General features: G+C 37.8%; 1 protein-coding gene across 7 annotated transcripts in view; it reads left to right on the top strand.

Annotated features, from left to right (window-relative positions):
- Positions 1 to 14,670, top strand: part of LOC128701646 (ninein-like protein) — a 100,309-nt gene that overhangs the window by 42,953 nt on the left and 42,686 nt on the right. For all 7 annotated transcript variants that reach the window (XM_070101554.1, XM_070101552.1, XM_070101551.1 and 4 more), the window contains exon 7: positions 11,425 to 11,661. In XM_070101554.1, coding sequence (XP_069957655.1) covers positions 11,425 to 11,661 — 237 coding nt within the window. The remainder of the gene's footprint in view (positions 1 to 11,424; positions 11,662 to 14,670) is intronic.

The raw sequence follows: 14,670 nt of genomic DNA, 5'->3' as shown, positions 1-14,670 counted from the left end.
TCTCTCTCCTTCCGTATCTGAGGATATTGAAACTGAAAATCTAGAGATGTGTATTATTTTCGTGAGTTTTGTTACTTTCAGTACAAATCGATATGATTCCACAATTATTTTATGATGACTTCACTCTGTGAAGGCGGACTGGGAACTACCAGGAAACGAGAATAAGAAGTGTGCATTACCTTGTGATAGTCATGTATATACCGTGGGGAGGTCTCCCACTGCAACCGTACCCGGTAGTGGAACGTTGTCGGCTGGAATCGAACCCGATGCTGGACGTTTTTTCGGCTTGAACCGAGCCCGAGGCTAGAACGACTCATATGAGTGGACATTTTATGTCAAGTAATTATTGTATTCATGAGGATGTGCTGAACCCATGGGAGTTACAGCGCTTAAGAAATTGGACGTAATAAGAGTCGATCTAAGGATGGGTCAGGTACTGAGTGGGTCAGATATTGAGAATGGGCCAAGTACTGAGGTAGGTCAGATATGGGTTGTTGGGGTACTCACGATGGAGTGGACATAGGAAGCATCACAGTTGAGGCTCAGACTGGATGAGGACATAGAAAGATAGACGACGCTCTTGTGTAGCGGCATTCTTGGACATACACCATTATGTTGTACTCTCGGAAAACTTTGTTCTTAAAACTATCTTGATATGTTGGAGTGAAAGTTCAGTGTCTCATTGCGTGATTTTTTCCACTGCCATCTTTTTTTCCATCTTAGCTAGATCAACACAATTATTATTACAATTAAAACTAAGCTCAAAAACAAACAGTTTAAGCTTAAATTATTTAAAATAACTTCCGTAAAGTATTTAAATGTTTACTTCTATCATCGCAAACTAATTGTTGTATTCAGCTTTGTGTGTGTGTGTGTAGGCAGAACGTATTCTTTGTAGTTTTCAAACTGACTTGTGGAACTTAGTTAAAATATTAACAGTACTTCTGTTTGCACATAATTTATGTTAATTTCGCACTGTTTAAAACATCCACGAACTATCCAATATAAAATCTATGAAATATGAAGCAAGTAGATGAATTGGATCTTAGACTTGTTCTTGTATTATGACCGGAATTAGAATGATGCGAGAATTATAATTTAGTAGTGGAGCTATTGGGTGTACGACGTGTGGTGGTTGAGCTGGCGGACGTACGACGTGTGGGGTGGTTTGGTGGCGGACGTGCAGCATCATAAGAACATAAGAAGGAACACTGCAGCAGGTCTACTGGCCCATACGAGGCAGGACCAAGTAACCTCCCGGCTTAAACCAATGACCCACCTAGTCAGGTCAGGTCACATCCACTTACGGAAGGAGCATGCCATCAGACCTATTAGCACAAGCTAGTCAGGTCCAACCCACGCCCACTCGTGTATTTATCCAACCTATTTTTAAAACTGCGCAACGTCTTAGCTTCTGTGACGGTACTCGAGAGTTTGTTCCACTCATCCACAACTCTGTTACCAAACCAGTGCTTTCCTATATCCTTCCTGAATCTGAATTTTTCCAACTTAAACCCATTGCTGTGAGTCCTGTGATGGCTAGATATTTTTAACACGCTATTTACATTCCAATTATTCCTGTTTTCCATTTATACACCTCACTCATCTCCCCCCCTCCTTAATTTTATGCCTTTCTAGAGAGTGCAGATTCAGGGCCCTCAGTCTATCCTCATAGGGAAGATTTGATACATGGGATCAACTTTGTCATCCTCCTTTGTACGTTTTCCAGAGCATTTATATCCACTCTGTAATACGGTAACCAGAACTGTGCAGCATAATCTAAATGAAGCCTAACCAAAGATATAGGCACCGCCACTACCTTGAATTAACATCAATAACCCCCAATCAAATCCAACTTAACGGAGGGTGTTTTGTCCTGTTGTGCACTTGGCTAGAATACCGAGGTTTGCTTGGGAGTTTCTCCGGATCCCGAATGTAAGACTGTGGTATACTGTTGCCTTTTATTAACAGTCAGACTTAGTGGACGAGAAACTGAATGAATAACGGTACCAGGGGCGGCGTGTGTTATGGAGGGAGAGGAAAGGAAGTGGGCCAACCTATATAGCTATTGTTAAGTCTGTATCTCAAAAGAAAGTCTCTGCCTGCTATCACTCGTAATCTCAACTGTTGTAAAACGCTGCATCTCTTGCTTAATGTCACTACTTAATCGACCTTAAAATCTCGTACGTTTTTCATTTATATATTTTTCATTACAGGTACAGAAAGGTATTCATGCACAATTCATGGTTCAGTTCGTGTAATTTTTATTACCCTGGATTTTTCCCACCAGTGTAGGGCAACCTAAGGAAGATGTAATGCGACTGGTCCCCAATATGGTTTCAAGTGGCGTTCCACAAGGATAAATTTTGGGTCCTTTATTCATATTCTTCATTAATGACGATGATGAAGGTAGTAAAAATAATCGACATGAAAAATTTCGCTGAAAACATTTAAAATAGGCCGACAAATAAATTCAGATGGAGATATCGTTGCACTTCAAAATGATTTAGACATGCTAATTTTGTGGTCGGAAAAATAGCATTTGAAGTTTAATATGGAAAAGTGCAATGCCCAGCACTTATAAACCAAATAATGTAGAATATGATCACAAAGAATGAAAAAAAAAAATACTGTGGTAAGAAGAAATCTGAAGCCAAGCCAGAAGTGCGTACCGTCAGTAATAAAACTAGCAGTTTGCTTGAGTTTCTAGTAAAAACAAGTATTAGCAACAGGACTCCATAGATTATTGTACAACATTGTACATCGTTGATGAAGCTTCATTTAAATTAATAGGCCCAGTTCTAGTCTCCGTACTAGAAAATGAATATAAATGCATTGGAGGCATTACAGAGAAGGATAAAACTAAATACACTATAAAAAATCTTCCATGTGAAGAGAGAGGAGCTGAACCCACACCCCTTTCTTTATTTTTTAGAGTAAATGGTAGTGACGTTTCCACATTTGTCTGAACTTGCTGTTTCTTGTAGCCTGTAACCTCCAGGTGACTTGTGTGGACTAGGACCAGTTGATTCAACTTGTCACTGCAGACACAGTCACTGCCAAAGTCGCCGCTGACATTGTCATTGCCAACGTCGCCGTTGAGTGTGTCTGCTGGTGCTCCAGATGCTGCTAGTGACTGGCACCAGTCACACTGAAGCTGCTGTAAACACTTCTCGAGCTGCTATGTCGCCATTCCCCTCAAGGAAGGTTCCTTGATGTTGGTGAGGGGCTCTTGATTTAGGGAATTGGATCTGTGCTCCAGTTCCCCAAATTAAGCCTGAATACCTTCCACATCCCCCCCCCCCCAGGCGCTGTATAATCTTCCGGGTTTAGCGCTTCCCCCTTGATTATAATAATAATATGTCGCCATTACTGCAGTTGATCTCGACACAAGTTATTGCTGCTTAATGCTACTGCTAGTCTGCTGCTGACACCATACGATACTGTAGCTGCTGTCACTTCTGATGTCATCAGCTACCACCATTGACGTTGCTGCTATTAACTAAACTATACCGCTGTTTTTGCTGATAGCATTGTTGTTGCCTCTACTGCCAGTGATGTTCTTGTAAAAAGAGTTCCCTTTCATGGTCTTCTACTAATGTTGACCTGTATAGTCCTTGTGGCTTAGCGCTTCTTTTTGATTATAATAATAATAATAATAATACTAATGTTGACATTTTGTTTTAATGCAATCATTTTTGTTTTGAATGTGGAAAATTACATTTAGCTGAATGTATCTTTATGTACATAACAGTAAATGAACAAAGATAATTATACTCACCAATTTGATTGGAGATTAATGTGTCATGTACAGGACCCCCCCCCCCCTTTTGCCTACATTTATGAAAAATTTACTGGCCAGAATATAAACATAAATTAGACAGCTTATCTGAGGTTCCTGGAGTTATCCTGACCTGTCGCCTGATATTTCAAGTTATGCAGTAATTCACATCCAACAATTTCGTCACCTATTTGAGAGGCGTCAGCCCAATTTTAACCTCTAGAGCACGAAAAATTCTTCCCATTACACCAACATTTCTAATCCAGATTCAAACAACAAAATGGCAACTGTCTTCTGCGCAGACGCAGGCTTTCCATTTTCTATGACAAATATTAAATACAGTATGACCATCTATTTACATATAACTACTGTATTTCTGGAAAATATATACAGTATTTTCCATACTGTGGCCGGGCGGAGTTCGTTGCTAAACGACTCAAATTACTCCTTCCTTTAGGAGACAATTCCAGCCGGTTCTGGCTTGAGTGGCTGTTCTCCTAGTAGGTCTTACTACGATTTCATTTTCCAGCATCACTTGGTCAGCGTTATCTTCCATATCACTCGTGTCACTTTCCCTCAGATTTTCATTTACGTTTGATTGAACACCTAATTCCAAGGGAATCAATTTATTAATTGTACGTAAACTTACCTGGCCACGACACAGCACTTTGACATTCCTGACAACACCTTGTGCATCTGGGTACAATGTTAATACTTTGCCCAGAGGCCACAATGTTCGATGATCAGTATCAATCAACACAATGTCACCTAGTTGAATGTTCTGTCGATTTACTGCCTCTGTCGCACCATAAGAGTGTTCACATAGTGTAAGAAGATATTCCTTATGCCACACATTAGACCAATGATCAATTACTTTATTTAACATTTTAAATTTATCACACAACACTGCCCCATCATTGTAATCTTCATCACTTTCTTCCAGATTATCTCTCTAGACAGGGGCAGCTTCCAATTTCCTTCCACATATTAGGTGAGAAGGTGTTAATACATCTGAATCAGGTGTATCACTCATGTACGAGAGAGGACTATTATTTATACGATTTTCCGCCTCCACTAACACTGCACGGAATTCTTCCAAATTAATTCTCTTCCGGTGTAGTACTTTACGGAGACACCTCTTCACTGTGCCTATCAGTTTTTCGTACAGCATTCCCTACCAAGGGGCTCTAGGAGTAATAAATTTCCATGTACACCCTCGCTGGGTTAACAGAGATTGAACATCGTTACTATTATTTAATTCTATCAAGTGTTGAGCACCTGCTACAAAATTTGTGGCATTATCCGAAATCATCAATCTCGGACAGGATCTCCTAGCTGCAAATTTTCGAAACAGTTGTATAAACTGTTCTGCAGACAAGTCCTGTGCCACTTCTAAATGAACTGCCCTAGTAGCAGTACAGGTGAACAAACAAACATACACTTTCAGTGGAACACCATTTGACGTACCTGTTAAAATTATTGGACCACTATAGTCTACACCTGTTACATCAAATGGTTTCACTAATTGTTCACGCTCCTTTGGCAATGGTGGAGGACCTGGGTACATATAGGATCTGGCATCCACATGGCGACATATTACACAAGATTTAATCGCCCTTTTTACACTTTGCGGTCCTTGTGGAATCCAGAAAGTTTCCCTAATACAATTTAAGGTATCTTGTACCCCACCATGCATTACATTTTTATGGGCATTTAGAACAATTAAATTTGTTAGATGATGAGTTTTGGGCAGTAAGATAGGGTGTTTAGCATAATCACCCAATTCAGCATTTTGTAACCTACCTCTGCACCTAATTACATTGTTCTCTAAATACAGCCCCAATTTCTCTATTATGGAACCTTTCACAATTTTTCTTTCCATCATCAATTTAATCTCATTTCCATAGATTTCCTCCTGTACCCTCTTTATCCAATATTCAAGAGGATGTGAAAACTTAAATGAAATATCATCTTGTTTAGAAATTTAAACACCAACTTAGTTACATTGATTAGTTTGGGTAAAGAATACCTATTTATATCAATGGCTAAGGGAGGACAAACTATTGGAGCGGTGGTCACAGTAATTTCAACACGAGCAATATACGCCTTTTGTACAGGCCAATTAGCTTTATTTACCAACCAACTCGGTCCTTTAAACCATGATACAGCATTTACAAATTTAGCATGAGGTAAACCTCAAGACAAGAAATCAGCTGGATTCTCCTCACCAGGTATATGATTAAATGTTAACATATGCTGACCCAAACTATTATACTTCTCTTGCATCTGATTAATTTCAGCGACTCTGTTTTGTATGTACACAATTTTACTGTTTCCATTACGAATCCATTGTAAGGATACCTCATTATCAGACCAAATTACAGTGCCGCTAATATTTATCTCCTGCAACTTATTTCTTATATAATTAGCTAATTTGACAGCTACATAAATGGCTGTTAATTCCAACTGAGGCAAGGTACGTGATTTAATTGGAGACACTTTAGCCTTAGACATAACAAGATAAATAACACTATTACATTGAAGATAAGCAACTGCTTCATATGCCAATTTTGAAGCATCACAAAAAATGTGGAGTACATTTTTCCCCTTTGGATTGGCCACCTGGCGTGGGAACTCCAACATTGGAATTTTCTCATAATCACCAATTAATTCATCCCACCTGTTAATGAATTCCTCAGGTAAAATTTCATCCCAAGCACATTTAAGTTTCCATGCTTCCTGTATTAATAATTTCCCTCTTATAGTAAGGGGTGACACTAAACCTAGTGGATCAAAACATTTGGAAACTTCAGCAAGCAAAACTCTCTTAGTTAATTTATTGGGCATACTGTAATTATTAGGTTTTAACATTAACAAATCTCTCTCAGTATCCCAAGTTAATCCCAATACATTACTACATTTTTGCACTTCATCTCCAGGGAAATCTTTACTTATTTTGTTCTTTAATTTGGACGAATTACTATTCCATTCCCTCAGAGGCATATTTGCACTTTGCATTATTTTATTAGCCTCTCCATAAGTCATTAACAGTTCCTCTTCAGTTGACGTCACACCCAGGAAATTGTCCACATAAAATTGTTTGCTCATTACTTTACTCAGTGGACTTTCCATACATTTAAGGTGTGCATTTATCGTCGCTTGAAGTAGGAACAGACTGGATGTAGCACCAAATAATACACTCCTAAAACGAAAGGTTTTCAGAGGGTTAAGTGGCTCACTAGGATTCTCAGGCCATAAGAAGTGGGTACATTCCCGGTCAGCTTCTTGTAAACTCACTCTTAGGAAAGCTTTACTTATGTCAGCCGTAAAGGCATAATGCTTCACTCTGAAATTTGATAAGATATCTCCTAATTTTTCCGTCAACGACGGACCTGTCATCAAACAGTCATTTAAACTAGGTACATTTTTGTTACTCCTGGCACTACAGTTAAACACAATTCTCAGAGGAGTGGTCTTAGAATTCTTCTTCACTCTGTGATGTGGTAAATAGTGACCATAAATTTTGACTTTCTCAGGAGGTACCTCTTCTATAAATTTATTAATTAACTGCTCAGCAATTATATCATTATAGGCAGTTAACAATTTTGGTGTCTTACTCAGTTCGCGAAGCTGAGCCTTTAATTGTCCATATGCCATTCTGTAATTAGTGGGCAATTCTGGATGGTTCAGTCTCCACGGAAGTCCTACCCAGTATTGTCCAGATTCAAATTTTACATCTCTCAGGTACTGTTCTTGAGTAAAAGAATCATCTGGACTTTCTTCATTTACATTTATTCCAATGCTGTCTAATTCCCACAATTTATGCACTGGCTCAACACCATCCTCTATGGAAGAATTATGCTGGGGTACGATTTCATGAGTAAGACACACAGTTATGGTATTTGTACTTTTCTCTAGTCATGCATTATTATTACGAGGAATCCTACCATACATTACATGACCTCCTGCAGTCTTCAAAAGGGTGACACCACATTTCTTTACCATACCCTTTACAAAGGAGGCATAATAGTCACTACCTATCAAAATATTTATTGGGCCTACAGAATCATCACTTACACCAGAAGGTGCTAAATTTACAATATGTGAGAGTCTTTCTGTAGCTTTACTAAGCCCTACTGTAGATATTTTCTCTGGAAGTCTATCTACAATTACTGCATTAACCCGTTTTTTCTCATTGCCCAACCTGACAGTTACATAAACAGTGTCATACAATTGAGACCTTTTATCCGAGAGAAAACCAGATAATTTTAAAGTTGTGGGATCTCCCATCTGTACTTTCAGACCATCAAGACATTTACGTTTTATGAAAGTACGCTGGGATCCCTGGTCCAATAATGCATTTACATTTTTTGATTTATGCCTTTTATCATCAATTTTTAACTGTAACACAGGTAAGGCTACTTCAGCAAAACCATCATTATTAACAGCAGCAATTTTTACATTAGCCACTGTTGTGTCAGGATTGTCAACATTATCATTATTATCAACATTATCATATAGACCTTTACACATAACTATATGGTGTCTTCCTTTGTGACATTGATAACAGTTGTTTAATTTGGCATGACAATCCTTTACATTTTGATTACCTAAACACCTGATACATCTGTCAAGTTCCTCCAATCTTTCAACTTTATCATTCCATGAACTGTATGCATTGCAATTCTTAGAAAAATGAGTACCCTTGCAGAAAAGACAATCTCTTTTCTCTGACTGGTTTCTTATTAACTGGGCTACTCTTAGGAGGGTACTTATTCTTCTTACCTAGTGGAGAATCATTTTTTCTGATTCTTGCTACATGATATACACCTATGTAACTATTTTTAGGAAATGAATTTTGATTATTACTATTGGGATAATTTTTCCCTTTGTGAAACTTGACAGATACCTCAGAGTTATTATGTGTTGCATCTTTAAAATGAGTTAGCTGGCTGGTCTGCAACTGCACAATTAATTCTTGTAGACCTAGTCTTATTTCCTCCAGACCAAAATAACCTTTGTGATATTTGTTTGAGAATCATTCAAGTGTTTTACAGCTTAATTTATTCTGTACCATGGCACTCAATAACCAGTCTGATTCCTTCAGATTATATTTATTACTTAAAGTTTTGAGAGTGCTCTCCAGTTTAACTCTAAACTGCTGTAAACCTCTGTAAGTTTGATCTGGAGATTTTAAATTAACAATGATATTCACTAGATCCAACCTACTTTATTCTATATTACCATAAGTGACCTTCAACAAGTCAACTGCTTCCTTGTAAGAATCATCTACATTGGGAAAGGCTTGTATGAGTATGTGAGCATCTCCTCTTACCTATCCTTTGAGGTAAAATAATTTTGTTACACGGGCTAGGTCACTCCTGTCATGCACAGCTGCTTTAAAAATTGACCAAAATTCCTCCCAAATTTCTCCAGGATTAAATACAGGTAAACATAATTCTGGGAGTTTTGGCAAAGACAAATTATTTGTTGGAGCAGACTGACCAACTGCCTGGTTTACACATTTTAATTTATTCAAAGCCTGACTTTTACAAGAAAGTATCTTTTCCTCTAATTCATAATACTGATTAATCATGAGATCTACTTCAGTCTCATCTACACAGTTTACTAACAAATCTCCTTCATATTTGTTGTAATATAATTTGTATGAATCATATCTATTCCCTAAAGCATCTAAATACAATTTTAAATCATCAGTATTCACAGTTTCTTGATTCATTAATTCCAAACATTTATTATATGCCTTGGTTACATGACCCTTTTTAGCTTGCAGTGACGCTTTCTTTGCTCTATATTCCATATGTTTGTCTTCTATATTAATTTCCTCATTTTCAGCCATGATACAATGTCTTAAATTCAACTTAATTAATAACACTGATACAACTTACCTTTGAATAAATCCTAGCTACTTGAGCTTAGCAATTACATGCAAAAATTATAATATAAATTTTAAATGTACGTTAATACAAACAAACCTTTAGCCAGACTTGGCTTATCAAAATTATTATACAAATTAATATAAATCCTTGCCAGAATTTGGCATAGCAAAATTAATATTATACACAATATAATCTTTAGCCAAACTTGTCTTATCAATTACACATACACTGATATAAATCTTGGCCAGAAATGTCTATCAAATTAATATTGTAATAATTATAATCCACTACACATTAAGTAAATTTGTGAATTTAACATCCACCTCCTTCTGTCATTTCACATATAATTATTAAGTAATTAACTAATTAATGACTTCACTAATTACCTCCGGTTCAAGAAGGACCTACGGGCAAATTAAATGTGGAAAATTACATTTAGCTGAATGTGTCATTATGTACATAACAGTAAATGAGCAAAGATAATTATTATTTATCAGTTAGACAAGTAGGAATTTGGGACACCTAGGTTGCAAAAAATGTCTCCCTTCGATACCTACCACTGTCATATCCACAAGTTGCTCTGGACCTATTAATTATAAATAAAATATACATCACTAGGAATGCTGGTAAATATATAAATTTGTGGACTGTATATTAAAAATAATAAATGATTATATACATACACATATACATAACAGAAGAAAAATATATGTTAATATCACTTGCCAATTTGACTGGAGATTAATGTGTCATGTACAGGACCCCCCCCCCCTTTTGCCTACATTTATGAAAAATTCACTGGCCAGAATTTAAACATAAATTAGACAGCTTATCTGAGGTTCCTGGAGTTATCCTGTCCTGTCGCCTGATATCTCAAGTTATGCAGTAATGCACATCCAACAATTTCGTCTCCTATTTGAGAGGTGTCAGCCCAATTTTAACCTCTGGAGCACGAAAAATTCTTCCCATTACACCAACGTTTCTAATCCAGATTCAAACAACAAAATGGCGACTGTCTTCTGCGCAGACTCAGGCTTTCTGTTTTCTATGACATAAATATTATTAAATACAGTATGGCCATCTATTTACATATAACTACTGTATTTCTGGAAAATATATACAGTATTTTCCACATTACTGATTTCTACCTGACTGCCAGTTTCCTCTCTTGACATTTTTCTCGTCTCTGGCTGTTGTGCAGCGGTGTGTGATCCGTATACAGGAAATAGGTTTTAAACCTGATACACTAAAAACCAGTAGGGCAATAAATACGTTTCATGAGGGTGTCAAGGAAACCATTACTACTGCCCTCTGTGACTCAGCATTATGAAGGAGACGAGTTGCCTTTGATGTTGAAGGGCCCTTGATCCAAGGGATTGGTGCTCTCCTCCATTTCTTCATGGGCCTAGCTTTCGTGAATATAACAACAGATCTTTAGATCATTCAATAGTACAAAGGGTAACCTTTTAGTCATATACGATACCCATAGCTTTAGAGTGAAGAGGTTGAGCCTGATATCCATTATGGACTGGAAAGAAATTCTACAGAATTTGAAACAGAAAATAAGGATTATGTTTGTAATAAATGCATGCATGGTTATTGAGATTCGTGTATTGTTCTTTTTTAATGTTCTCTCTTTTTTTAATAAGATCTCCGATAAATATTTACCTCATAGTGATCTCTGATGAATATTTACCTTATAGTTTGGTCAGTAATTAACATGTGGTCTATGTTTTCCATCAGGTATGCTACTGTGGAGAGTCTGCTTGAACTGTGGGAATCCCTCAACATCAGTAATGGTGTGAGTCTCTTAAGAGAAATGGGCTTCCCACATCGGTCACATGAACGTCTTTCTCTGTGCGATCTCTCCGTGGCCCTGGAGGAAGAATGTCAGATTACAGAAGAGCAGGAGTCAGGTACTGCTGCCTCCACTCTCAATGTGGCACTCCTCACTTACCTCCATGATATCAAATACCTTCGGTCAGTGCCATGAGGTTGTTCAGTATTACAATTACTATAACAAGGTTGTGCTGAGTGAAAAAGTTTCATACATGTAAATGTTTTGTATATCGACTACTAAAAAAAAAAATGTATTTGATATGAGACACTGAAATATTACATATATCAGGGAAGTATCTATGGCAGTTTTGATGTCAAGTGATCTATGAAGTTTTTTCAAAATTACATTTTCCTTTAAAGTGTAAAAAAAAGTGGCAGGATTATACTTAGATATTTACATTTAAAGACAATTAATTCTTGATCCATGGGATGGTTAAGAAATGAAAAGCTAGGAGGCATATAGGCTGTAAGTGCTGTTCAGCAAGTGACTGATGAAAATAATGTAAATAAAATAGCTCTTGTTCTTTTTTATTTCTTCTATTGTCCATGGGGAAGTGGAAAAGAATCTTTCCTCCGTAAGCCATGCGTGTCGTATGAGGCGACTAAAATGCCGGGAGCAATGGGCTAGTAACCCCTTCTCCTGTATACATTTACTAAAAAAGAGAAGAAGAAAAACTTTATAAAACTGGGTTGTTTAAATGTGCGTGGATGTAGTGCGGATGACAAGAAACAGATGATTGCTGATGTTATGAATGAAAAGAAGTTGGATGTCCTGGCTCTAAGCGAAACAAAGCTGAAGGGGGTAGGAGAGTTTCAGTGGGGGGAAATAAATGGGATTAAATCTGGAGTATCTGAGAGAGTTAGAGCAAAGGAAGGGGTAGCAGTAATGTTAAATGATCAGTTATGGAAGGAGAAAAGAGAATATGAATGTGTAAATTCGAGAATTATGTGGATTAAAGTAAAGGTTGGATGCGAGAAGTGGGTCATAATAAGCGTGTATGCACCTGGAGAAGAGAGGAATGCAGAGGAGAGAGAGAGATTTTGGGAGATGTTAAGTGAATGTATAGGAGCCTTTGAACCAAGTGAGAGAGTAATTGTGGTAGGGGACCTGAATGCTAAAGTAGGAGAAACTTTTAGAGAGGGTGTGGTAGGTAAGTTTGGGGTGCCAGGTGTAAATGATAATGGGAGCCCTTTGATTGAACTTTGTATAGAAAGGGGTTTAGTTATAGGTAATACATATTTTAAGAAAAAGAGGATAAATAAGTATACACGATATGATGTAGGGCGAAATGACAGTAGTTTGTTGGATTATGTATTAGTAGATAAAAGACTGTTGAGTAGACTTCAGGATGTACATGTTTATCGAGGGGCCACAGATATATCAGATCACTTTCTAGTTGTAGCTACACTGAGAGTAAAAGGTAGATGGGATACAAGGAGAATAGAAGCATCAGGGAAGAGAGAGGTGAAGGTTTATAAACTAAAAGAGGAGGCAGTTAGGGTAAGATATAAACAGCTATTGGAGGATAGATGGGCTAATGAGAGCATAGACAATGGGGTCGAAGAGGAATGGGGTAGGTTTAAAAATGTAGTGTTAGAGTGTTCAGCAGAAGTTTGTGGTTACAGGAAAGTGGGTGCAGGAGGGAAGAGGAGCGATTGGTGGAATGATGATGTAAAGAGAGTAGTAAGGGAGAAAAAGTTAGCATATGAGAAGTTTTTACAAAGTAGAAGTGATGCAAGGAGGGAAGAGTATATGGAGAAAAAGAGAGAGGTTAAGAGAGTGGTGAAGCAATGTAAAAAGAGAGCAAATGAGAGAGTGGGTGAGCTGTTATCAACAAATTTTGTTGAAAATAAGAAAAAGTTTTGGAGTGAGATTAACAAGTTAAGGAAGCCTAGAGAACAAATGGATTTGTCAGTTAAAAATAGGAGAGGAGAGTTATTAAATGGAGAGTTAGAGGTATTGGGAAGATGGAGGGAATATTTTGAGGAATTGTTAAATGTTGATGAAGATAGGGAAGCTGTGATTTCGTGTATAGGGCAAGGAGGAATAACATCTTGTAGGAGTGAGGAAGAGCCAGTTGTGAGTGTGGGGGAAGTTCGTGAGGCAGTAGGTAAAATGAAAGGGGGTAAGGCAGCCGGGATTGATGGGATAAAGATAGAAATGTTAAAAGCAGGTGGGGATATAGTTTTGGAGTGGTTGGTGCAATTATTTAATAAATGTATGGAAGAGGGTAAGGTACCTAGGGATTGGCAGAGAGCATGCATAGTTCCTTTGTATAAAGGCAAAGGGGATAAAAGAGAGTGCAAAAATTATAGGGGGATAAGTCTGTTGAGTGTACCTGGTAAAGTGTATGGTAGAGTTATAATTGAAAGAATTAAGAGTAAGACGGAGAATAGGATAGCAGATGAACAAGGAGGCTTTAGGAAAGGTAGGGGGTGTGTGGACCAGGTGTTTACAGTGAAACATATAAGTGAACAGTATTTAGATAAGGCTAAAGAGGTCTTTGTGGCATTTATGGATTTGGAAAAGGCGTATGACAGGGTGGATAGGGGGGCAATGTGGCAGATGTTGCAAGTGTATGGTGTAGGAGGTAGGTTACTGAAAGCAGTGAAGAGTTTTTACGAGGATAGTGAGGCTCAAGTTAGAGTATGTAGAAAAGAGGGAAATTTTTTCCCAGTAAAAGTAGGCCTTAGACAAGGATGTGTGATGTCACCGTGGTTGTTTAATATATTTATAGATGGGGTTGTAAGAGAAGTAAATGCGAGGGTCTTGGCAAGAGGCGTGGAGTTAAAAGATAAAGAATCACACACAGGGTGGGAGTTGTCACAGCTGCTCTTTGCTGATGACACTGTGCTCTTGGGAGATTCTGAAGAGAAGCTGCAGAGATTGGTGGATGAATTTGGTAGGGTGTGCAAAAGAAGAAAATTAAAGGTGAATACAGGAAAGAGTAAGGTTATGAGGATAACAAAAAGATTAGGTGATGAAAGATTGAATATCAGATTGGAGGGAGAGAGTATGGAGGAGGTGAACGTATTCAGATATTTGGGAGTGGACGTGTCAGCGGATGGGTCTATGAAAGATGAGGTGAATCATAGAATTGATGAGGGAAAAAGAGTGAGTGGTGCACTTAGGAATCTGTGGAGACAGAG

Source organism: Cherax quadricarinatus, chromosome 78 (genome assembly GCF_038502225.1).
Source record: "Cherax quadricarinatus isolate ZL_2023a chromosome 78, ASM3850222v1, whole genome shotgun sequence".
Classification (NCBI taxonomy): Eukaryota; Metazoa; Arthropoda; class Malacostraca; order Decapoda; family Parastacidae; genus Cherax; species Cherax quadricarinatus.
The sequence above is the reverse complement of the archived record's forward strand: the minus strand, read 5'-3'. Positions and strand labels throughout refer to the sequence as shown.